At 36.3% G+C, this 26,588-nt stretch overlaps 1 protein-coding gene across 2 annotated transcripts in view; it reads left to right on the top strand.

The window, feature by feature from the left end:
- The window catches only part of Lrp1b (LDL receptor related protein 1B), a 1,858,137-nt gene that overhangs the window by 1,042,982 nt on the left and 788,567 nt on the right, over positions 1-26,588 (top strand). For both annotated transcript variants that reach the window (XM_087899923.1, XM_087899922.1), the window contains exons 10-12: positions 2,725-2,868; positions 7,537-7,773; positions 23,807-23,987. In XM_087899923.1, the coding sequence (XP_087756049.1) occupies positions 2,725-2,868; positions 7,537-7,773; positions 23,807-23,987 (562 nt within the window). The remainder of the gene's footprint in view (positions 1-2,724; positions 2,869-7,536; positions 7,774-23,806; positions 23,988-26,588) is intronic.

Genomic DNA, 26,588 nt, shown 5'->3' with positions numbered 1-26,588 from the left:
ATGACTCGATTTAGCCCCAGCAAACAACTTTCCGTTTGATGTATGTAGACAGGGAGCTCGGACACTAAGGCTTATTTCTGAACTTTTCTGCCATTTTTGGAAGGTAAATTTTGGACCAGGTTATTTGCTGTGGCACTTGTCTCGTGTCCACTAGTGGGAGTTCTGATTCTCCTTGTTTAATATCCCAATTGCTTTATGTTTTTTTTTTTTAAAAAATGCCCATTAAAAAACAATTAAAGCTAACTGCAGTAGTGTTAAATATTTTTTAAAAACACAATATAATGATTTTTAAAATAGGTTAATAATGCTCGTCAACAGTCCAGTTTAGGCCCAGTAATACAAAGCTATTTGAAAGTAGAATAACACCACCCCAGATTCTTGTTGTCTTCTATACTGATATTTCAAATTAAAACTGATCTAAAACTATTAAATGTTAATGTACATCTATCCGAGGAAGTGCACTGTCACAAACAGATTTGTAACAAATTCAGTTTTGAAATTTGAAGACAACTGTAATAGAATTCTGTAGTTTTCTGTATTTGCTAATTATCCATGGACAATTATTATGTAGCAAGATTTATTCTATATGCTGGGAATATACTACTAAACTAGACACAAAGTAGCTTTTGCTTTATGGAACTTAAGTCATATTGGAGACAATATAATACAAAATGAAAAAGTAAATTATTTATTTCATTAGAAATAGTAACTACTATCAAAGAGAAAAAAGATAAGGAAGATTTAAAGAATCAGGCATGGGGAGTTGACAATTTTTTTGTCAAAGAGTTCTAACTAGAAAAATGACATGAAATAAAAACTTCAAGAAATTGAATATAAGAAGCCTGGTGATCTCTGGAGTAAGCTGTGTGCAGGGAGAAATGACTAAGTTCAAAGCCATGAGGGCAGAACAAACCTAAACTTCACTGGAGCATCCACTGGCTTATATGTCTGAAACAGAGTGACTACGGACAGGAAAGGGAAAACAAAATTAGAGAAATCATAGATTATATAATATGTAGGAGCTTGTAGATGATCTTAAAGTACTTTATTTTTTCTATTTCATGAAGTAGGAATCATAAAAAAATCATTCAGCAGAATTTCATAATAACAGTTATGAACATTCCATAGATGTATGGAATTGATGCCAGACTGTCCTGGGGAGAAGTAGATGATTAGAAAAGATGATGGATTGTTCCAAGAGAGTAGTAGTCAGGTAAATAGACGTAGGATCTTTATAAACATATATTTGATGGGACATAAAAGATAAAGAGTCAAAAATGATGGCATTGAGTTGCTAAGAAATTGAAACAACATAAATTGTAAAAATGAGAAACAAAACAATTTAGAAGAAAAGACTGAGTTCAGTCTTGTGGGTTATTTCAGATGTCTATTATAAACTTAAATCTAGATATTTAGAGATACATGCATACACAAGACTATGTATTAAGTTTGGAGGAGAAGACCAGGATGGATATAGCAGTTGGAGTAGTTGACAGAGAGGCATTATTTAATGCCATTGAATGGCTGTGAACATCAGGGATGTAAGCTGATGTGGGGAGGAGTTTCAAATAATGACATTGGAACATATCACCAGTAAGTCGAGAATAGAGAAGCCAAATGATGACACCAAGAAGCAGTTCAGAAAGTCAAATGGCCTTTGGACTTGACAGTGTGAAGCTTATTGACTTCTGACAGTGACATTTTGATGGTGATATGTGACTAAAGTCGATTTGAAAGAGACAGAAGGAATGGAAACAGAGAAAATTAGCAATGGCCATGGAAAACCATGCACCTTAGGTGAATCTATGTAATGAGAAGCTGTTTTTTTTCCAAGTTGCATAAATACTGGAATATTTGCATACTGATAGGTAATAAAGAAAGAAAACGTGGAAATGAAAAGGAGAAAGAGAATTGATGATGATAACAGAATGGGTTTATTACCTAAGCTGCTTTTTCTCCATGTTACCTAAGCTACTTTAGAAGCCTTAGGACATTACACAGCAATAAAGCATTCACTGAAAGAACATTTCACTCATTTTTTTTCCTCTTTGAAAAATGATGGATACAGAAAGAAGAAAGCATTATTTTTAAAGTAAGCTAGTTTGGCTATAAAATAAGTTAGCCATATATTCACCTCTCTTTTAACGAAGAGTTGAGCAACAATTTAGTTTTAATACTAGCCAGACTCCCAGGGACACAGTGACAGTATTACTTCTCTTCGGCCATTATCTTTCTTATTTGCATGGTCCTATTTCCATTTTATTCTTCTCTCATTCTAAACATTAATAAAGCACATTTCCACACCATGATTTTCTTGTGGTCTCAAATACTAAAAGCATTTGTTGTGACTTAGCATTTCTCATCAGCTCAGACGATGTCTCTCCCAGTGTGACTGCCCATATGCTGATGAAGACTAAAACCTTTTTAATGTCATTTAAATAAGCACACAAAGTTTGGCTCCAAAACAAACAGAAATGTTAATTTTATTTGCATATTTATGAACACAGTAAATTAATATTTCTTCGATTTTTATTTTAAAATTTAACCCAAGAAGATTCTATCAATCCCCTCCCTCCCTCTTCTCTGGCGTTCATTTTTTCCCCCCATGTTATTAATATAGTACTCCACAGTGGGGTATGCAACATTTTGCTAAGATTCCATGTCCTTACACATAATTGACTTGTTCACACATAATTGACTTGTCTGGTTTTCTCTCTGTTGCAGTCAGAAGCCACGCCTGTGAACTGGATGCATATGGACTGCCAGGGGGCTGTTCACACATCTGTCTGTTCAGCAGCAGTTATAAGTCACGTACCTGTCGCTGCAGGACTGGCTTCAACTTGGGGAGTGACGGCAAGTCATGCAAAAGTATGTTGCTACACATTTTGCCAGCAGGCACCACTTCTGGAGAGTTGTGGGTGTTTTGTCTTTTTTTTTTTTAAATTAGAAGCATACCCATCAGTAAGAAGAACAAATGACTTACAGTCTTACAGTGATATTTGCCAGCAAGTGCATGCTAGACATTTTCCCTTCTCAAATGATCTTCCAAAAAGGTGTCTTGTTTGACTGAAGAGCACACACAATAAAGCAGTACCATTGGATCTAACAAGACAGCACCAGTGCACACACATCTTTGCACAGCAGCAATGGGACTGAAGTTTGCTTCATTATTTCATGTTTCATTAGCGATGTCAATCACGTATCAATCTTTCGAACCACTTATCAGAAAGTCTCCCTTAATTATAAGTTGTTACAAATTTTTTATTTAATTTTTGAGGTTTGGCACGATATTTTAATGATTATTTTTGAGCAAGCTTTTAAGATTTTTTTTGAAAAAGAAAATAAATAAACAAAATACAAGCTAATTTGTGTTTCTGGCTTTGAGCTAAATGGTGGAAACATAAAGATATCTGGTCTCAGTTTCCTGAGCCTGTAGGAGGAGGGCCTGCTTGTTAGTCTGGCTGTCCAGAACCGAAATGATCACACAGAAACTGTATTAATTAAGTCACTGCTTGGCCCATTAGCTCTAGCTTCTTATTGTCTAACTCGTATATCTTAATTTAACCCATTTCTATTAATCTGTATATCGCCACGAGGTTGTGTCCTACCAGCAAAGTTTCAGCGTGTCCATCTCCAGCAGTGGATCCATGGTGTTTCTGACTCTGCCCTTGTTTCTCCCAGCATTCAGTTCCTTCCTACTCGCCTACCTAAGTTCTGCCCTATCAACAAGCCAAGGCAGTTTCTTTATGCGTTAATGGTAATCACAGCACAAAAAGGGGACTCCCACATCATGAGCCTATCCAGATAACTGCATTCATTCCTGGATTTGAGGTCTGCAGATCAAAGCAGCTAAATGAATCTGCACAGTTGTTTAGCATAACTAAAAAGACCGTTGCTCTTGAGAAGTGATAGTATGACATGAAATGGTATAATCACATCCATGTATACACACAATGTACATAAATACCTTTAGAGCTTAGAGCTGCATTTAAGAGAACTTCTATGGACTACGTCCTTTAGGTGCAAAACTCACCACAAACAATTCTAACTATGATGAATAAAAATAGATTCAACAAAAACTGAGTCTTGATCTTTCAAACTCTATAAGCTCCCTCTCGCAGAAAGTCAGACATCTGGCACTATCAAAGGTCAACATAACATCAATCCACAGAGGGAAAAGGTTAATATAAAAACCAGAATGTTTCCGTGGAGCTCAGGGGGTTAGAAAACTAGAAATGAGGTTGCTAGTTCCAGAAAGACATCCTGTGGGCCATCTTTCCCACTCAGGTGGAGATGCCCTGCCCCTTTTCTTTGTTATTTCCAAGGGTAAATGGCTTGGAGAACACTGTAGTGAAAACATGTATTCTATTCTGTTTATCCACAGAAACTATAAATAAACCTAATCCCACCAGGCAGTGGTGGCGTGAGCCTTTAATCCCAGCACTTGGGAGGCAGAGGCAGGAGGATCTCTGTGAGTTAGAGGTCAGCCTGTTTGACAAGAGCTAGTTACAGGACAGGCTCCATATCTACAGGGAAACCCTATCTTGAAAAAAAAAACAAAGAAAGAAAAGAAAAAAAAAGAAAGAAACCTGTGCCTTCACTTTAACAGTAGAATGGAAATTGGAACTTAAAACCAGAACCCAAGTTCTGTCGCTATCTAATTAAATTTCACACATACACACACAAAGAAATTTTAAAGTAGGTATCAAGGAATGCCTAAACTAAGACTGAACAAAATATAAATACCTTTCTTACAATTTAAAGGTCCCAAACAGATATGTTCCAGCAATGACAGTCGAAGATTGCCCAATAAAATTTTCATATTCATTAAAAATGCATATGAAAATCTGCTATGATAGATTCCTGACTCTGGTTCCTTAGTCAATGGAGTATTATGCTAGAATTTAAAAAAAAATGTTTTTGAATATACTTTAATGACATAACAAAATATCATTAAATTTAATGGTGATAATATTTGAAAAATAAATGAATATATGCACACATTTGTCCAAAACCATTCTATAATTTCAGAAAAGGAAGCTCCTAAATGAACTGATACTAATTTTATGACATATAAAATGTTATTTTGAATGAAATATTACTTTTGAAATCAGTACGATATCAAGAGCTTATGAAAGCACAGATAAAGTCACTAACTCACTTTATCTTATAATTACATCAAAGGAAAGGTGCAGAATAATAGAAAAGGAAAAGGAAAATCTCATCTCAGTGTTAGCATAATCTTAAAGCAATATGTAAATGGCTCAGCAATCTTCTGCTAAGTAATGGGAACGATGTAATACTTAACATAGTGAATCAGCTCCAAAAATAGTTTGATGTTAATTTAAATAGAAAAAATGTTTATAACATGGATCTTCCTTTTAAATAATTATAAATAAAAAGAAGGAAAGGAATTTAGGCTTTTTGTGAATTTAGGAGCTAGAAGCTATAGCATACTACATTATGTATTTAAGTAAAATGCCGTTATGAATTCATCATTGTATTCAATGAATATGTGTCAACAAAAAATAAATACATATTGCAAAATATATGCATAAGTTAAATTTGAAGAAAAAAACTACACAGTAATGGAGTGTACTATATAGTTAAATCCATGGATGGCTATTGATTATAATGAGAATAAAATTAATTTACAAAGTTCAACTTGCAATTCAACTAGACAAAATGTACAACTTGACAAAATTAAACCCTCCAATAACGGAAAATGCACAGTTTATTTACAAAATTGCTTTAAAAATTCTTGATAGACACTGCAACAATATCTAAAAATTGCCTTTGTATGGAAAAAAAAAAAGTAGCAGAGAATTGATAGGTGCTCAAACAGCTTGAGCAGGCTTTATTTAATGCCAGAAAGTTGACATCTCTCATTCTGGTCACAGGATTAGGGCTTAGTACTTACTCAATGACTACTCAATTGCCAGATTTCAAGAGAAAGCAGATTCATGTTTCAAGCTGGAGATTTTGTAGCTCAGAATATGTAAGTGGCGAGAGGATTTCCTTGTTTGGTGACAGAATATGGGCCAAGCTGTTCTTCTTCCACAGTTGATTTTTGAACTTCAGGGCCCATTGCCTTCTTTTTGCAAATACTGGGTGTCTGAGGTAGTATAAAGTTTTGCTTCCATTTATTCCAAATAGCTGACTTCCTGGAAATCTAAATTCAGTTTAGGGCATTGGTTTTGTGTGTGTGTGTGTGTGTGTGTGTGTGTGTGTGTGTGTGTGTGTGTCTGTGTGTCTGTGTGTCTGTGTGTGTGTTGGGGAGATTTCTAAAAGTCAAGGTAAAGAACCATGTGACTGACCTGAACCTGACCTGAAAGTTGGGAACATGGATCCCAAACCCCAATAAGATTTCCTAGCACAAGATTATGATGTTTATGGAATAGGTGTTGAGTGCATCTGGCAGGTGGTTTTCAAGTAATTCCTCTGTATTGAAACACTGCCCACTAGACTTGGATGCTGATAAAACTTAGCCCAGATAGTTCAAAAAGTTAGAGATTTGCAAGGCTCCTTCCCCCTTTTATAATAGCAACAAACACACGTCAGAGTCGACAGCTTTGCAGGTCAAGCAGTCACCTGCAGGACTGCAGATGAGCAAGAAAGTTGGTGTGTGTGTGTGTGTGTGTGTGTGCTGAAATGCTTCTTAGTGAGTGATATAGTTGCTTTTAAATTGCCCATGCTTCTTTAAAAGAAAAAGCAAACAAACAAAAACAAAAAAGAAAACAAAACAAACAAAGCTACAACAACAAAAAAACAACAAAAGAAAACACAAGAAAAAAGAAAAAGGTAAGAAAGGCCACCTTGATTTTTCATTTTAGTAGCTATGGAGATCATTTCTGTTTGTTTGGAGATTTGTGCTGTTTGTTTGCTTCTGTTTAGCTCTGTGTTACACATCAGATTTCCTGGCAGACGACATCGTCTCTGACATTACAATTAAGCTACAAAGTAAACCGATGCCATCAGCTGGCACTGACTCGTTTCTTATACACATTTGTCACCTGTTTGGACAGCAGGGCACAATAACATTCATGTTAATCTCTCTGATAGCCTGTGAATCTTTTGTTAGCACTCGCAGTCAGTTTGTGTCAGCTCCATACTGCAGAGTTTTAATTGGCCTGAAGTTTTCAGCACTGTCAAATGTAATGAGTGCAATAGAGAGTATCTTCAGAAAGCGTTAGCTTGATTGTAATGAATTATACAATTAAATGTACCGGATATTTTAATAAATTTCCATTTCACAAGTTACAAGTTATTCAATGATCTGTCATGTTTTTGCTATACAGACAGAAGAATAATTAACTAAATATAATCCATTCAGTGAAGTCATTTCTGGTTTAATTAAAGTAATGCAATTAGCCGGCCTTCTTGCATCAAGATCCGTTTGGCATATTTCAGCGTTTAATTTCTAGTATTGAATTTTAAAAAAGTCTAATTGTGCCAGTTAATTAAACAGTGGCATTCTGCAGTGTAAAGAAGATTAGGCAGCATGGGTTGTTTATGTTTGTAATCTTTCTTCTGCAGGGCCAAAGAATGAATTGTTCCTGTTTTATGGGAAAGGACGCCCAGGAATTGTTAGAGGAATGGACTTGAATACCAAGATAGCGGATGAATGCATGATCCCCATAGAAAATCTGGTGAACCCGCGTGCTTTGGACTTTCACGCAGAAGCTAATTATATCTACTTTGCTGACACCACCAGTTTTCTAATTGGCCGGCAGAAAATAGATGGGACTGAGCGAGAAACCATCCTGAAAGATGGTAAGTGACCCGGTGACATTAACATCAAAATGCCCAGAGATAAAGGCCTTTAAAAGGCTACAGCTAGTGTGTTTCATTGTGCTAAGCAGATTCCATATTCTTCTTATTCATTTAAGAGCATTCTATAATTTTATCCTCTTAGTGACACTAATTTCTACCGTTTTCCAATTCTGTATGCTAATATGTCAATGAAAAATGAAACTTGAATTGCCTACTACATTTTAAACACTATAGTAAGTAAGTAGTGATATTGTTCACTTTTTGGCAAAATGTGGAATTACAATGGTGCTGTTATAGACTTCATGGTACAATATCATGCTTAACAGGTTGTCAAAGAATTCTGTAGTATTGGTCCTTATTAGAAAACTGTCTATCTCAGTAAAAGCACCAATGTTCCTATCGCCATCAAATTCCTGTGTATTCTTTCTTACTCTATCTGTTAAAAGGCAATTGTAAAACCGTGCTCTTGAAGTAGCAAATATCTTTATAGAAACATAAAGATATACTTACTTTAATTTATCAGTACAAATATAACAAATGTAGTATTTTGTACACCTCACATGCATGCACTCTGCTCAAACCAGTATAAAATAGTTTTAGAAACAGCCAACAAAATACCATTATTAAAGATAGAAAAATATCTTAATGCTAAACCAACACATGATTGAGTAATGTCCTAACATAATTCTGGGTCTCATTTTCCTCATACATAAAGCCTACACAGTTCTTGAAAAGAAATCACTGAATCAAGAATCATTTACTGAATATTTATGAAGTACAGTTTCTGGCCTATTGTGTGAGTTAAAAGTTAAACACAATTTCCAGAAATGACTACCTTGATGGACAATATAAACACATGGAAAATTTAAAGTATTTCAATATGTGATTAATGAAATCCAAGTCGCCCTAGAAAAAACACGTAGTTCATGAGGATTCCCTAGGCAATGGGCATCTATAGGAAGTGGTAGACACCCTTTCATACATATGCTCAGAGACTCCTTATATACCATGCCATTTGTGGGTACACCTTAAAGAGGAGATGTTAAAGGCAGAGAGGAAACATTTATGCATCCAGAAAAGTATGGAGAAATATTCTCCAGAAATAGGACGGATACTCTCAATGGATCACTATTTTGGCAGTTCAATTTGCAGATAATAGTGAGGGAAGATAATGCAAAGTAGAAATGGATAGGATGAAAAACCTTGAATGCAAAATGAAGGGGTTTGCATAAAAATGATGCAATGAAAAGGATTTCTGATATAAGAAAAAGTGTGAATAAAGTCATATTTTAAGAAAACCCATCCAGAGGTAGGATGCACAAGGAGTCAGAGAACATACAAACTGAACAAGACAGCCCAGGAACATTCACATGGGTCTGTGAAACAGAACCAGAGATTCATAAGAAGATGATTCACTCGGCTTAGCTATAGTTCAAGTCAAATTACCAATGACAAAACGTTCACTCTCCAAGAGAGGCAGATGAAGTTTCAAAATGAAATATGTGGCAGTTTCACGCTTTAAAAATAGCTTCCTGAATAAGGAAATACGTCACCCACGATTTTGTATTCACAAGAGGCTTTATTAAGCGTCTTGCTTTCATTGACTCTGGCAGAAGCTTTTGCTACTGGTCTTAGAAGTGGACTATCAAATTTTGGGAAAGCGACCTGCCCTGTTAGCCAAGCAGATTGTTGGGGGATATTTTGGTTTCAAAAGAATTTTTCAGGAGGCATGAAAATATAATAGAGAGGGTCTTGCTTTCCTTTCAGAAAGTGTCAGTTTCTGAGCTCTGACTAGAGGTTAGAAGTCAAAAATTAAAAAGAAAGGAAAAGCACAGTAAGGCTAGTGGTTCATAGCATCGTGATAGAGAGAGGGAGAAGGAAGGGAAAATACAATGAAGATCTGTAGGGCAGGAAAAGTGAGGAGAGAAGGGGATTTGACCAATGATGGAATGAAGAAAGAAAGATGGTTATGTACTGTCAGAAGACATAGACCCTGCAAACCAGACAAGATATGGAGGAAAGAAAAAAGAAAAAGGGGAAAACAGGTTAATATTCCTTAAAAAATGCTGGTGTGACCACGTGGGCTCGCAGAGCAACCACTAGTCCGGCAGAGACAGCTGTGGGTCCCTGCAAGGTCCCCAGGGGCCATGTCAGAGCAGGCAGGAGCGCATCCCGGGAAGGTGGTGGATAAAAGGCTTATAAGACATAGAAAATAGACATAAAGCTAAACATAAAGCTGAACATTTATTACTTAAAAGAGAAAGAAAGACAAAAACAGAAACGGAGAGAGAGAAAGGACAGAAAGCACATGTGCACACACCAAGAGAGGAAACAGAAAGATGGCAAGGAGAGGTCAGAAGTCGCTGGGAGTGGGCGTGGCTTGTCCCTTAAAGGGACCGAGAGCCAAAGGAATAACACATGTAAAAAGTAAGAGTGGAAAGAAAAAAAAAAGGAGACTAAAAAGAAGAAGAAAAAGAAACAAAGAAAGCAAGGAAGGAACAGAGAAAGAAAGGAAGGAAAAAAAGAAAGAATGAGCAACATAATAGAGCAAGAACATAGCTGGACCAAGCTGTCCTGCTAGGGTAGCCTTGACAGCGGGACACAGATTTGATGACACACACGGAAAGAAAGCTGGGTGGAGACATGAAAACTGACTGGACCGATCATTGGCTCTCATCTGGATTCTCTCCTGTTCTTTCCTTGGTACTGAAGGTCCTGCAATCGACAGTCCAGTGTTCTGCTCTTGAGTTGCTCTCCAGATAATCTGTTGACCATTCACAAGTCATTCATACGTTGAGGCTGCGATCAGGTTACAGCTTTGTGAATTCCTCCTGGGCTTAGGTGGCAAATGCTGGGCCACCCAAATACAGTGCTTGTGAACTTTACACAAGGCTCAGGCTCCAAAGAGCTCTAGAGGCTTCTATAAACAAATCTCTTCCCACCAGACTGTGCTACACAACGACAATCCCAGCACTTCAGAGGTTTAGAGAGGAGGTTAAGAAGTTTGATTCTGGTAAGGTTATATAGTAAGAATTTGTGGTTAAAAATAGAAATTGAAAGCAAGAAAGATGCTTATTGTCATTATTATTAAATTTCTAGTATGAGCAACAGAATACTAAAACACTTGGGGGAATGCTTATTGGTCACATTGGTGTGTGTGCTGAATACTTTGCCCTATGACCTAAATATATATATATATATATATATATATATATATATATATATATATATATATATATATAAATAATCTCTAAACACAACTATTAAGGTCAATAAGCTTTTCTGCCCAATGCAAAATTTAGTTAAGTTCTCCCCACCCCCTCACAACCATTCTGAAGCCAAACAAACAAACAACAAAATAAACAAAACCGAAGAGTTTTACCTGTGATTTTAAGATGAAGTACAACCTCGATATGGGTACTAGAATGTATGGCTGATGATAGAGACATGTATGAAAATCCAAGCCCAGTGCATTAGCAAGTGCTCTGTGCCCATTTGTGGGGCTTTCTGAAGAGCTGGCTTTGCTAACAGATTTACTTCCTCTCCGAGCACTCTGACTCTCATTCGCAGCCCTCATCGTCACTGCAGTCTGCTAACTTGGTCTCTGCTTTCTGTACCTCTTCCCCTTTCAGCACTGGTAGACTGTGGTAAGGAAATAAGACTAGCCTTTTATGAACTAGTCGCGCTCTAAGCAGATCTCTTTATGAGTCTGGGATAGCTTTAAAATTAATTATATCTTTTTTTTTAATTTTTGGCCAAATGTAAATTTGTAATCTCACCTGAGGCAGGAGGATTGACTGAGACCAGAACTTCAGGGCTAACTTTGGCAATGGAGTAGGAATCCCTATCTTTAAAAAGTTAAGAAATAAGAGAATGGAAAAAGAAGATAAATGATCCTTTTGAATGGTAGCTGTCAATTATGTCTGTGTCCAGAATCTTTCATGGGGGATTACAGCTGGTTCTCTCTAATTTCACTTCTCTTGACCAAAGTACGTGGAGCTCTGTGCTTGTGACTTCTTGTCTCTGAGAGTCCATGGTTTTTGATGGTATTTCCTGTTCTTTTCCTAGCATTCAGCTAGTGTTGCCTTGTTAGTACTAAGAAAGTTTGGTCGGTGCAGTGGAGTGCCCATCTCCTCCTCAGAAACAAGGGGCTTGACTTCCACCCTCCTTGATGACAGCTCACCTTTGAGCTTTTTTTTATTTATCCCATTCCTTGCGAGGAGGTTCCCTGTGCCTTTGCCAGCTGCAGCTAACTTTATTTCTGCACCCCTCACAAAGGGATGTTCTTTGTCCTGTCCTGGTGGGTAGAAAGGTCTCCTCACCCTTCCCTGGTGGTTTAGCTGTTTTCTTTAGTACATGAGCTGAGTGAGTCTGAGAGATGGATTGAGTTTCTTGTCTGTGAGATACTCAGGGGTCTCTCAAAGGTTTCCTGTTCTGCTTTTAGCCATTGTCTGTGAACTCAGTTGAAGGAATTCTTTGTGTCAGGGGTTCTCGGGGACGCTAAACTCACACATCAAACAACATTTACTTTCAAGAATTCTTTCCTATTTTAGCTTTTAAATTTTTCTGCTTTCAAGACCATTGCCTTTCCCACTGTGCCCTGCCACAGAACAACACTTCATGGGTCTTGCTGTTCCTGTCAGAGGCCTGTGGCCCTTCCCATCATCCTGTGGATCTCCGCTTTATTCAAAATCAAGGAAAGCTGTGATCTTACAAAGCTTGGGTCTTCCTCCTCTTTCATGTGTTTCTGTAGTCCCTGTAGTTTTCAGCATCTTGCCTGTGGATGAGCTCTGAATGCTTTCATTTCAAATCCTCGAATGCAAATGGGAATTTGAAAAACAACGTGGAGATATTTTTAAACTTTTTTTTTTTTTATCTCCTTCACCTTTCCATTAGAGTAAATTAGAAAGCATTTTGTTCTTCTTAGTGGATGAGAACCCCTGGTGATGCTTTCTCAGGCTCCCAGTCTATGCAGTAAAGGCATTTTGGTTGATGCAAATTAGGGGTCATATGCTTTCAATTGGTTTATTTTGTACAACTTTAACAGAAAAAGTAAAATTAGAACTAAGAGTTTTCACTCCATAACAGAAAAAAATCTTTTATAGATTATATTATTAGAAAATAAAATGCTGATTTTTTTTATTAAAGAGATGGTACAATTAGTATCCATCTCATGCACCATTGCAAAATAAGATGTTTATTTGATATTAAAATGCCCATCATTTGCTTGTAAAAACTTTTAGATGTGCATAACAGCAGGAAAGTGAGCACCAAGTCCATGTGAAAAGAGCATTCATTGTGTTTAGGAATTGGTACCCTTATTGAGTGGACTTGCCAGCCGTCAAATGCATTGATGACTGGATGAAAGAGTGAGAAAGCAAATCAACTTTTTGCTGTATATATCCATGAAATTACTCCAAATTTATTCTTAAGAAAACTGGAAATCAGCACTGAGGAATCCAAACATGAGCCATCAGCATTCAGGAGGAAAGAGCAAACCCAACCTAGAATGCAGATGGCAAAGACTGACAGAACAACAGAAACCACAGCCTGGAATTGCAGGGGTGTAATAAGCTTGAAAACAAGGTTCAAAGAAAAACCACTTGCCCTAAAAATGTATTAACATTAATAGAAACAAAAGGTGTTGGAAAAGTAATCTTTAACACAGTTTAATAACTAGCTGAATCCGTTCAATACACATGCCAGACATTAATTATACGCCCCAGAAGCACTCAGAAATGAAACTGGGATGTTTCTGTTTGGGGTAATAAAAGTTTCAGAGTTTACATCGTAAATTATTTTTTAGTCTTAAATCTAAGGAACATACAAAAAATAAAATTTAAGGGAAATATTATAATATTAAACTGTGGACCATTTTTAAGGTAGGATAAAATCTAGAAATGTTTAAAATGTAAATTCCAAATTGTCCATTTTTATGATAAAATAGACCATGAGCAAGTACAAATGCAGAGGAATACCTGGACATAAAATTTTCAGGTTGTGAGTAAAAGCAAAACATTATGTCGTAGATTGCAACAGATCGTTTTATAAAGCAACCTAACCAGGGTTTACGAAGGGTGTTTCTACACAGGCAAAGGGAGATCTTCAGTTCCTTATTAATTATAGAAAGGTGAATTCATACAAGAAGATTACCTTCTCCACATCTGTAAAATAAAATAATAATGATTAATTTAAGGAAATAGAAGAAAATCTAGGAGTTTTTCATACCCTGCACAATCGAGAAGGATATAAGTTTTACATACTGATCAACCTATCAATCCTAACATTAATCATTTCTTTTACATGAATACATATGTTTTAAAAATCAGCATATTTGTATGAATAAAGAAATTATAAATGATATAAATGTTTACTCAGAAGGATGCTGTGTATTTTGATGGGAAAATGCCAGTCAGAGGACAAATCTGGGTCTCTGTATACACACGAGCACATCCAGAGACAAGCTGACAAGCTGATAGTAAGCACACTCAACTGAAAACATTTTACCTATGCAAGTACACTAATTATTTTTGAAGAAATGTAAAGATTTTATAGAAAATAAGTAGTTGTAGAGATGCAAAACATATTTTACCTGTACCTACTCTTTCAAACTTATAGATCATATCCATTCATATCTACTCAAATTGAAATGGTGTTCTTTTACAAAGTGAAGTGCAGTTGTGAGTAGGTCTAAATACATGGGTTTTCTAATGTGCTAGTGAATTTTTTTCATATTAACATCAGTGGACTTCAAACATTGTGGTTTTAAAACAAGTAACCCTAAAATTTTCTTACTTATAAAAGAAAGACATTTTAGTTCATTTCATGTTTTGGTTATTAAACTATTTCCCCAGAATCTTTTCACAGCAGATTATCTTCAACCTATGTTTATGTGACAATGCTTTTCTTAATGTGTGTCTAATTGTGCTACAGTGCTCCCTAATCTTCAAAACTATCTGTACATTTTCCAGGATGGCTTAACCAGTTAATGAAAAAAAAACAAATTCATGATAATTTTTTATTTTCCTTTTTAATTTATTTTACTTATGTTTTTGTGAGTATATTTTTACATGTATTTGGGGGTAAGTGCAGAGAAGAAGAGAACGTCAATGGACACCTTGGAATTAAAGTTGAAGTTTTTAGCTGTCTTCCTCCTCAATGTGAGTTGACAATGACCTAAATTCTGGCCTGAGTGTTTGATTGAACAGTCAATGTACTGTTACCAATGAGTGATCTCTCTAGCCACATGGTTGATTATGTTTATAGTGGGCACATTCACAATTATTTTGGTCTGCATAACACTTTCATTTGAAACTGAATTGGGAATTATGAAGTTTAGTGCACTGAGGTAACATAAGTTTGTGGCCCATAAGTCATTAACTTTAAGACATTTTGAGTATAAAATGTCAAATTATAATTTTAAAAGATTTCCCTTGAGCGCAGGCATGTTCATGTGTGTGTGCATTTGTGTGGAAGTTCCTGGTCAAGTTCTGGCACTGTTCTTCATCTCTCTATCTTGTTTTTTGAGATAGGATCTCTCACTAGCCTTAACGTTGACACATCATGCTTAGTTGATTGGTCAGTAAACTCTAGGAATTCCCCCATCTTTGCCTCACCAGTACTGTTAATATGAGCATAAACTGCAATGTCTGGTCTTTTACATAAGTGTGAGCAATAGAGCTCATGTTCCCATGTTTCCAGAGCAAATATTTTATTTTCTGAGAGATCACCCAAGCTTTGCTCCTTAGTTTTCGTCTACTTACCCATAAATAGAGGAACCTGAGAAAAAGGGTCCTCATGTCTTTGGGGACATTTTCTTGATTAATGATTAATAAGAGAGACCAAGTTCATTGTACATAGTGCCCACTCCTCGTCCTGTGATTCTGAGTTGCATAAGAAAGCAAGTTGAGCAAGCACTGATAACAAATCAGTGAATAGAGGAGCATGGTGGTCTCCAGTTCAATACCTTCTTTCAGTTCCTTCCAGTTTGCCAATGATGGTGACATGGATATGTAAATTAAATAAAGCCTTTCGCTTCAAGTTGCTGTTATTCACAGCAACAGAAAGGAAACAATTGCACCTGGCCCTTGCCAGCCCCAGCAAGTTCTAAGTCCTGGGCGTATACTAGTATATAGATATTACTATTTTAGATATTGGTTAAGCTAAAGGGATTGAAATAATTATCAATTATTGTATTCAATAATTTCGCTGCTTGGCTTCCTAACTGTCTGGCACTACAGTTGCAGATCAGGAGTGTTCTAGTTCATATTAACAATTAAATAACATGTATGAACTGCTCCCTGCAAAAAAAGATTGATGGAAATCATCATTCTCTTCATTCATTATCTATTTTCTCTCATTAGTTCTATGTAATTGAATAGAATGAAAGTTGTCATCAAAGTATGCTTCTAGGAAGTAAAGAGAGAAATGCTTAGGAGTTAAGAGCACTTATATTGCTCTTACCCTAAGCTCTGTTCTAAGCAGCCCTATGGTACTTCACAATCTATCATAACTGCGGTTCTAGGGTATTCAGCACCATGTATGTGGTACACTACACACACACACACACACACACACACACACACACACACACACGTGTGTATACAGAAACACAAATATTCATTGAATACAAACTAACTACTCATAAAACAAAATAAAATTTAAGTCTATGCTTTTCCTAGTCCATAAGCTATAAGACAACAAATTAAAAGCCATCCATCAGTGTAATATGAGTCCCCTGAGAGCAAGAGGGTCTTTCTTGTCTTCCGCGGATATGTCTCAGGAGTGTGGTACAAATGTTCATGGTCACCTATCATTTCCAGTGGATCAATGACTTCAGTACTTGTCATGTATTCATAGAAAGCAAAGGCCAGCTTTAAAGAAGCGTTTTATTAGAGGCAGAGCTGTAAATGAGCATGAATAAATCAGAGTTCTTACACAAGCAAGTGCAATAGGAAGGCACCGAGAGTGGGAAACGGACAAAGACTGCAGGGATTTCTATTGAGATTGGCTACTTCTCTGTGCATTTAAAAAGTTTGAACTGGTGGAGGAATCACACCCTCTGTGCATGTACCCTGGCTGAAACAGGGAGAGGATTATATACTATTCATATGTTGCTTGTTAAATGGAGGGAATAGTGATGCGCTGACGTTTCCTGTTTCTCTCTGACTTCTAGGATCATCTGCTGACCCATCTGCTAAATGCCTGCCTTGGATGCTTTTGCATGTGTTGCTGGTCACAGACCTTGGCAGGGTCTGCTAGCCACTAATTAAAGGATGCACTTTGGTTTTCATTCTTCCATGACCAGCTTGTACTTTATCATGGGCCTTTTTTCCTTACTGTGTATAGATAGCTTAACTCTTATCACAGTTTTCCAGACGTGGCTTTAGTTTTTCTTCATTACTTCGTGTTTAACTCCTTGTCAAATGGTGGTCTTGTGTGGTCTCTTTTCTGTAACCAGTGGATTAAAATGATTAAAATCCACCCTTGCTGATAGTTCAGTGTGTTATAATTAGCTGCACCAGGAGAAAGACTATATAAAAGACCACTTTGTCTTGCATGTGTTTTTCATGGTTTCTTTTGAGTCAATCAGACTAGCTATCAACACTGGATCCAAACCTATCCGTCCTCTTATATGTTCAGTTTGGCTGGCTCAGACCCAGATTCACACCCCTTTGCCTCTTAACCCATGTGTTTCCAACCTAAAGTTTTAAATTTAAATTTCCCTCTAGCATTAATGTTGACTCTTACCTCCGTTGGTCATTTTCTTCTACAATCCTGTGTTCAAATTTGAACAGGGAGTAGAGAAGATACATTGAGCAACAGTACAGATTTTAAGCTTTCAGTATTGATTATTAAGCAAATGTTAAGTCACTTACTTCCTGGTTTGCTATTTGTTTAATGTAGAAGTTGAAACATACATACCATTTTAGCTTTCACCATTAAAATAAAGAATTAATAGCAAGTTGCCTCCTAATCTTATTATTAATTTTGCCCACCTCTTACTGCTTTTTTAAAAAAAGACTCTCTATGGAAAAGAAAATTTGGTGAGGGTGTGTTTTCTTAGATGCCTATGAAGACTTTTGCAAAGATGAACTACCAAAGTAGTTTGCGTCTGTTAGCACATTTACACATAACTTACATGTGTACTTTGTCTGTATCCCTTCTCCCTAAATATTTATGTAGTTCTAAAGCAAGTATACCTTTGTTTAATTTAATTTGGTAAGTAAATAATCACCAGATACATGGACATATAGGATAATAAATATTCTTTTTGCTGTAGTAATTATAAATGTGGTAAATAATACAGTTTCTGGCTTTTAATTAAAACTTAGAATTTAAGGGTAAGTATGATTTACTCAACAGTATTCTATTGTGTCCTGTACTTCCTGCCATGCACGATGAATTTTTCCTTTATCTCCATTGAAATTTCAGTTAAAAATTATTAGTTACAGCAATGCAGTTGTATTGTTAATGTTTATATAGCAAAGAACAAACCCCCAAACCACATTAGGAAATATAAACGAAACCTAACTATGAAACTCCAATGACGTTTGTCTACTGATAAATATGCCTGTCACATTTAATGAGAGATAGAATGAGCAATTTGCTATTGATGTGCAAGGCTTCAAACGATTTTATTTTTATAAATTATAACATAGGTGTGGAAGCAAAATGAATATACAAAAATGGCTCTGTCATTTAACTTTTAAGAAGGTGACGGGATTTTAACTCTGTTTTAATTTTTAAATCTTTATTTACTTATTTATTTATTTAGAATACAATATTCTATCTGTGTGCATGCCTGCAGGCCAGAAGAGGGCACCAGACCTTATAACAGATGGTTGTGAGCCACCATATGGCTGCTGGGAATTGAACTCAGGACCTTTGGAAGAGCAGGCAATGCTCTTAACCGCTGAGCCATCTTTCCAGTCCCCTGGTTTCTTTTAATAAGAAGACTAAATTGGGTAATAATAAGTTGTCCATTGGAATGACTTTCCACTTATTCACAACTAGATCTCTGATTTCATCCAGAAGTTCAAAGTGTGATATCATAAAATAAAATTTGCAAGCACTGGGTATTTTTAGGGAGTTCTTGAATTAGCAGCTACTTGGCCCCATGCAATAAAATATTTTCAAGAGTGAATGGTAAGAGTGGTCTTTTGTCTAAATCATAATTAAAATCATTTTCTGATCACAGACTTGGTGAGAATGTTGTGCTCTCTGGAATAAAAAAAAAAATCCAGCAAGACAAAAATGAGGGAAAGACAGAAAATGGGGCATTTTGCAGCTTGGGCTGCCGACCTGAGCCATGGTGTCATCAGGGCTCATGTTACTTCTGAAGGCCATGTCTGGGCTCAAGAAGCTGCTGTAGCTTGGGTCTTTGTTGATGTTTGTGGCCTGTCTTACAACAAGGGATCATGGGAAATGTATGTGATAAATTCATAGGGTTGTGCTAGGTTACCTCACCCTTTGCAAGAAGCTCCAATGCCCTGGACTGACCTGTTCAGGTACTGCCAAGAGAAACAACCAGTACCTTGAGTTGGCCTATCCTAACATCTACCACAATATGACCTGCCCTAGTATATGAAGGGACTGGTCCCGTGGAATGACATCTACAGAATGTCCATGAATGAATTGGTTGTGGGATATCTAAAAGGAGTTTTGGTGAGGCTCTACTGATGATGGTGTACCAGAAACCAGAGGCCTTGAACAGACCAATGACTCACTGCAATCAACATCTGCAAGTAAAGCCAATTGGACAAAAGGGTGTACTGTGTGACACATATTGATTCACAATGTCAATAAGACAGATGAAAAGGTGTTGAGCATGCGGGAAAAATGGATAAGTGAAGAGGTTTGTTTTTTTTTTTTTTGTTGGGGGTTGATGCTGTAAGGATGAAGTACAGGCACAAGGGGACTTGGAAATGAGTTGTATTGAGCTAATGATGTGAAAATCCTAAAGAATCACTAAAGAAATTATGTTATAAAAAAGAATCAGTTTGTGGAATTGACAGTAGAGGTTGGTAAGATTTTTATTGTAGGTAGGGATGAGTCCAAGGACAGTTGAAATCCATAGTCAGCCTGCGAGCCCAGTCACTCTATCTGTGGGGAACTTGCTTTCTTCTCTCAGCGTTTTCAGTTCATCGGATGAGATTAACCATATAGTGGAGGGTAGCCAGTTTTACTCAGTTCTGTAGATTTAACTGCAAATAGGAAGGATCTCAGTAAATCTACTGTGAAGGCAACAGGCAGACGGACGCTTTACTAGATACTTCTATGGTGTGACCTGATCAAGTTGATAACAAAATGAAGCACAGTTCTACTCATTAAATGGAGCTCTCCTGTACCAACCTCCTGCTCCCAAATAATTAACACAGAGGCTTGATAATACTTATAAAAACTTGGTTGATCACTCAGGCTTGTTACTAGCTAACTTTTACACTTAAATTAACCCATATTTCTTATTCTTATCTATCTTTGCCATGTGGCTCATGGCTTCTTGCTTCATTATCTATTCATCCTGCTCTCTAGATGGCTGGATGACATCTCTCTTGACTCTGTCTTACCTCCTGGAGTTCCCTATGTCTGGCTGTCCTGCCGATGATAACTCCTGGTTGGCTGCCTGCCTGTCAGGCTTTATTCAACAATAAGAGTAATACATATTTACAGTGTACAGAAGGATTATTCTACAGCAAGTACACACCAAGAGAAGATTTACATAAAAGCAAAAGCCTGGAGCGCAGAAATTAAATCAGTATTTGAATTTACATAGCAATTTATTTGCTCTATTTGCATGTTACTCCTAAATAAGGAATACAAAACCTTTCCTTGGGATACTTTCTCCCATGTCTTCTTTACATTTCTTTGTGTCTCAAAATGAAACATCCTAGTAGGCAATTGTCATTGTTGAAAGCACAATGGCCTCAATATAAGAGTTTGAAAAATAGGTTTAGTCAACTTATGGTTCTGAAAATTTAAGAGCTGGGACCTAAGTCTACTGAAAACCTTCTAGAGGATATCACGTTTCAAGAGAAGGATCAGGGAATCAGCAAGATACAGACAAAGACATACAAGTGTAGACACTCCTCTTCTACTCTTTCTTCTTATGAAACTAAATATATTTGCTCCTTTGGTTCCAATCTAATGCTTTTATCTAAGTCTAATGATTTCCATAGTTTTCTTGCTAATAGTCTAACAAGAGACCTTCCATCTTATTAACATTTCACAACAGCAACTAAATTTCAATGCCAAAGAAACTGAATTGTTTTTTAAGTTTTACCAGTGAAAGAAAATTACTGATTGCTCTTTTAAAGACAGATACAGGCTAGAGAGTTGGCTCAGTGGATAAGAGCATTTATTAATTTTACAGAGTCACCAGCACCCATAACCCTGGTTTCAAGAGTTCTGACATGACATTCTTGATATTCTTTGCTGATATCCAAGGACACTAGACATTAATGTGGCATACCAATATAGCATTAAGCAAAACACTCATAATGATAAATTGAATCTAAAAACAAACAAGAAGTTTTCCATTTTGTATATGAGTACTTATATGGTCTTTCTTGATTGAAAACTTACATTCAAAGATTACTATCCAAAGATTTAATGTTTAAAAGCATGGTTCAAAACCACAACTTAACAAAATCAGTCTAAGCTAAGTATTTTATTGTTATCTTAATTGGCTAAAGAAAAGACTACAATAGTAGCTATTAGTAATAAACAGCATTTATACAGATTAACTATATAGTAGGCATTGTTTTAAGCAATATTATAGTTTCACCAAAGTTAAATATTTTTAGAAGAAATGGGAAATTAAGTATAAAAATAATTTCAAACATTCTTTTAATCCTCAGAAACTTCTTGTGAATTAATCACTGTTTCTGTTTGCATGTTTAAGTATAAGAGGATTGTAGAGAAGAACAATTAAATAGTTTATTTCTTGATCTCGATAGTAAGGTACAAAGTAGTTCACTACTGTGATTGTAATCACTTCTTACTTGCAATTCAGTTTTCAAAGTCAGAATAAAACAATTATGTAGCACGATTAATGAAAACTCAGAGACAGAAATTGGGGTTCAACCTGAAGGTCAGAGAAGAAAAACAGCTAGCCGCTGCCTCTGACCTCTATCTCAGACCAAAAATGGTGATCCTGCCATCAGAATCTCAGAATGACACTGTGTGAGACCTGTTTCCTCCTGTTTTATTTTCCCCTCTAGTGCTGGGATTAAAAGAATGCACCCACTACTGCCTGGTTTCTATGGCAAACCAAGCTTTATTTATTAAAATACAAACGAACCATCACTGCACAATTAGACACTAGTTCCTTTCAAACTGTGACACTTAGAAATAAATTTAATTTTACTATGCTTTCCTGAATCACTCTATATACTATTTTCAGTTGAAAAGGATCACTGGTAAAAATGTAAGCAAATAATACTGAGTCAGCATTATAAAAGATAAAAATGTAAGACACCTAGACCATCCATATAAATTCTTTTTCTTTTTTTCTTTTTGTGGAGACAGGGTTTCACTCTAGCTTTGGAACCTGTCCCAGAACTCACTCCTGTAGACCAGGCTGGCCTCGAACTCACAGAGATCCTCAAGCCTCTGCCTCCCGAGTGCAGGGATTAAAGGAGTGAACCACCACCACCCGGCAATACACATATTTTTTTTTCAAACCTTGATAAAATTGATAATAGATAAGATGGTCTAAGAAGTTGCCCTATCTCAGGGAGTAGAGTTGGCGTTCCATGCACTTATGACCTCCCTGCAGGACTAGCAGCAGGCTATGCACTGATTATGACCTCAGTGCAGGGGCAGCAGTTGTTTTACCCTGGGTTATAACTTCAGGGCAGGCACTATTATTGATTTCTCTCTAGAGATAGATCAGTGTGATGATTTATTTACAGCTCAAGTCATGAAATTTCCATCTAAGAGTTATAGGGACTGCTTTGTGTGACAAAACACAAAAGTTGCAAGTCATGTGGCAACAGTGAAATTGTAAAAACTAGAAGATCACCCATCTTGACTGTTTATACCGAGATTGATTTCAAATAGAATATGATTCTGAAATTCACCCTTAAAACATGATCAATAGAAAAGGGCAAATGGCAATTCTCCATTCTATTAGAATAGGAGAGTGCTCAGGTAAACTAAACATCAATAAAATACAGAATAATTAGCCATTTTCTTAAGCATAGGCAAAAGAACCTATGAAGTTATTCTGGAGTGCTGAAGCTTTGTGGACAGAAACCATGAACACACAAGTTTGCTTTGGAGTGTTGATTTCGTAAAATAGAAGGTTTGAACCAAATGAACGTTAAGTTTCTTCTAGTATCTCTGCCTTATCCCTGTGTCTTTCAGAAATTTATGGTGGCTACTTACAATGTTGTACAGGCAGCACCAAGTATACTCAATGGGAGAGAGAGAGAGAGAGAGAGAGAGAGAGAAGAGAGAGAGACTGAGAGACCACATGAAGTTGAGAATGAAAAATAGTGGGAGACAGAAGAAGAACTTAAGAGAAGAAAAAGGGGACAGATTTCATAAAAAATAATTATTTGAGAAATTCTTTATTAAAGTGCAAAATATTCATAACTTTTGCAGGTGTTCTTAGAAGTCTGTGTTCATACTTATACATTTGTACTTACACTTTTATGCTCATGTAATTTGTATTTTCCTTTATTTTGTAGATCATTTCTGTTACAAAATGCTTGCATTCAGTTAAAATAGCATATAATCAGTTTATGAACACTTATAACGTTATAATCCTTGTGATGAGAGAAGGTCTGAGATTTGTATAACAAAGTATTTAAAATAAAATTTTAAAAAATCTATGAGAAAGCATAACATGCCAAATTGTACTAGAAAGATCTTAGAATTCAGTTCTTCTATGATTGTTCTTTGTGTGTTTTAGGTTGGTTTCTTTTGTTTTGTTCTTCTGATTCATCACTAAATGGATCAGTAATGGTGCACATAAATTTGATTTTAATTGTATGATTAGGTTTTCTTTGTCCTTACATTTTTATAGATCTGGATAATGTAGAAGGCATTGCAGTTGACTGGATTGGAAATAACCTTTACTGGACAAATGATGGTCAACGGAAAACCATAAACGTGGCCAGGCTGGAAAAGGCTTCTCAGAGCCGCAAAACCCTGCTGGAAGGCGAAATGTCCCATCCTAGAGGAATTGTGGTTGATCCAGTCAATGGGTATGTAAGCCTGCTTCGGATATCTTCTGTTTTATACATATTAACAATGGCAAATTTTTCTTTAGATTCATATGAATTTGTATATTTCCCGAGGAATAGACAGATAGAAAAATGTACTTACTTGGTGAGTTTCTAGAAAATATATTTGATAAGGACAGCAAAGAATGATTAATTAAATAAAATAGACAATTACTTGTAGAGAGAATATATTTTCTTAAATATTTTCAAATAAGCATTATTTTAGACAATCTGACACTAGCAGTAAACATACAAGCATTGACTCTACTTTTAGATTAGACAAAATTTTAGGTTAATGATTTAGATTTAGATTTTGTGTATTGAGAACTAACGCACATTCTTGACTTCTGCTATGAACTAAGCATTTTGTCAGAGTCGTTACTATGTTCCTGTCTGTAACAGACACATCAATCCTTCGGATGGTTGTGCCTATTCCCTTCCTGTGAATAAAGGAATAAGTGAACCTGGATCCAATTCCATGCAATTGTGACAGAGTGTGATTATAAACCTATGCAGCCTGCCCACAGAGGTTTCTTACCCTCTTTGTTCTATTCCTTTGCATGTATCTGGAGTGATTTGAAGCTTACTTACATCTCTCACATGGGAACACCACCATATAGTTTTGTGGTATTTGGTCAGAATGAAATATTATATTTCATAATTTTATCTTATCCTTCAGACCTATAGCATGAACAACAAAACATATTTATAAAGTATAAAAGAAAAGCGAAAATTCCTTACAGAAATTAAACATTAAATGAATCGATTATGTAGTTTATGTTTCTAGTGTTTGTGTGAATGTTTACTTCCATGCCAAGGAAATATGATCAAAAGTGCTTATTCTTTTGATCTGGTGCATACATTAAAAAATGAATAATGTTTGAGGTGTCCATTGTATACTGAGATCACTGAAGTGAAGCTTCTAAATAACTTCAAACACAAGCAGGGCACATCTACCTAGGGAGTAGAGGAATCAATCTGTGTGTGACTTCAGCAGAAATGACTATACTTTCATTCTGACACATTCATGTATGGCTTCCATAATTATCTGAAATACCCATTTCCTGTTGCCTAACCCACATAAATCAAAATGTTCTTGGTGAAGATGAAGTGGTAGAGAGAATACGAGCTTTGTGTTTTGTCTTCAGTGGAAGGATTGACTTGGAGGTGACAGGTTCACCTTTGTTTTGAAGAGCCTAATTTTACTTATGCCTAAAAACTGGTTTAGAAAGAAGTGGGAGGGGTCATGGAAGTCTGAGCCACAAATTTTTCAAGTAGTTACTGAAAATGTGCCTGGCAGTAAAAAGAAAGTATTTGCCCAGGAAATTTCATTCCAATGTTTGGAAATTTAAGTAAAATATTTTCAGACTGAGAAATTTGTGTTTTCTTTCACTTTCCCGTAACACAAGCTTTTAGGTTATACAAGGGAATTCATAATTGATGGCAAGGATACACTTCTTCAAAAGTATCAGATAATTTCAGGATCAATAAAATATCACTTCTTTCCTTAGTTAAAAGTCCAAGGAACTTGTCCTATCATGGAAGGTAGTAACTGCCTTCCAGGAATTTGTGTTGTATGAATGATATGCACCCACACAGTTACAAACAGATACTGGGCCACCTGTGATAGCGCTGCTCTATTCACAACAGCAAGGAAAGGAAACCAGTCTAGATACCCATTAACGGATGAATGGAAAATGAATATGGAATATATTCATACTGCAGTTTTATTTAGCTGTAAGAAAATGAAATTATAAAATTTCCAAAACAAAAATGCTGGAAAATCCATGAAGGTGACTCTGATTCAGAATGACAATGTTTTTTTAATGTCTCATGAGTCCCTTTGGATTGTGTTTATATATATGTATGCATAGACGTGGAGGTAATAGGCTAGAGAATTAGAAGGAAGCCCACCACAGAAGGAAAAGAGGCAATAATGAAAGATAGGTAAGGCCACATGTGACGTGAAACAGAAAATACCTGTGTGGGACAATATATCAAACCATGGAAGACGAGAAAAAAGTTGGAGAGGAACTCAGGGAGAATTAGCAACAAAATGTGTTTGGAAATAGTACATTGAACCTTAATGTGTATGTCAATTTACATTTTGCAAATAATAAAAATGAAGAGAAGTAAAATGGAGAGCAGGGCAAGGAAAGAACGGGTAGGAAAGGAAGGTGTGAACACAAAGATGTTACCAGTGAGGCAATGAGTTGGAACTCATTCACCGAACTAATTAATTTTAATTCATTCAACATAAAAGTCATATGTCCATTTTCGAAGCTCCTTTGGGTCTCAGCTTTAGTAATAATGACAGAGGTGGTCATGGCGGCAGGAGATACTGAAGATTTACGCCCAGAGGTGACAACCTAACAACAGGATAGAGCTCTAGAAAGAACAGAACTGGTGGCAATATCCCTTACACCAACAGCTATAGGTGAACCTAGTCCTTTCTAGTGTTGCGTGGGACCATCTATACAAACAACAGCTCTCTAGTTTGGACTTCTCAAAACATCATCTCTGAGGTTTATGTTCACAGCTGAGTAAATACTTTCTATGATCAGAATAATACACTGTTCTCTG

Source organism: Myodes glareolus, chromosome 21 (assembly GCF_982192425.1).
Source record: "Myodes glareolus chromosome 21, mMyoGla1.1, whole genome shotgun sequence".
Lineage (NCBI taxonomy): Eukaryota > Metazoa > Chordata > Mammalia > Rodentia > Cricetidae > Myodes > Myodes glareolus.
Note: the sequence above shows the minus strand (reverse complement) of the source record. Positions and strands in the feature narration are given on the sequence as shown.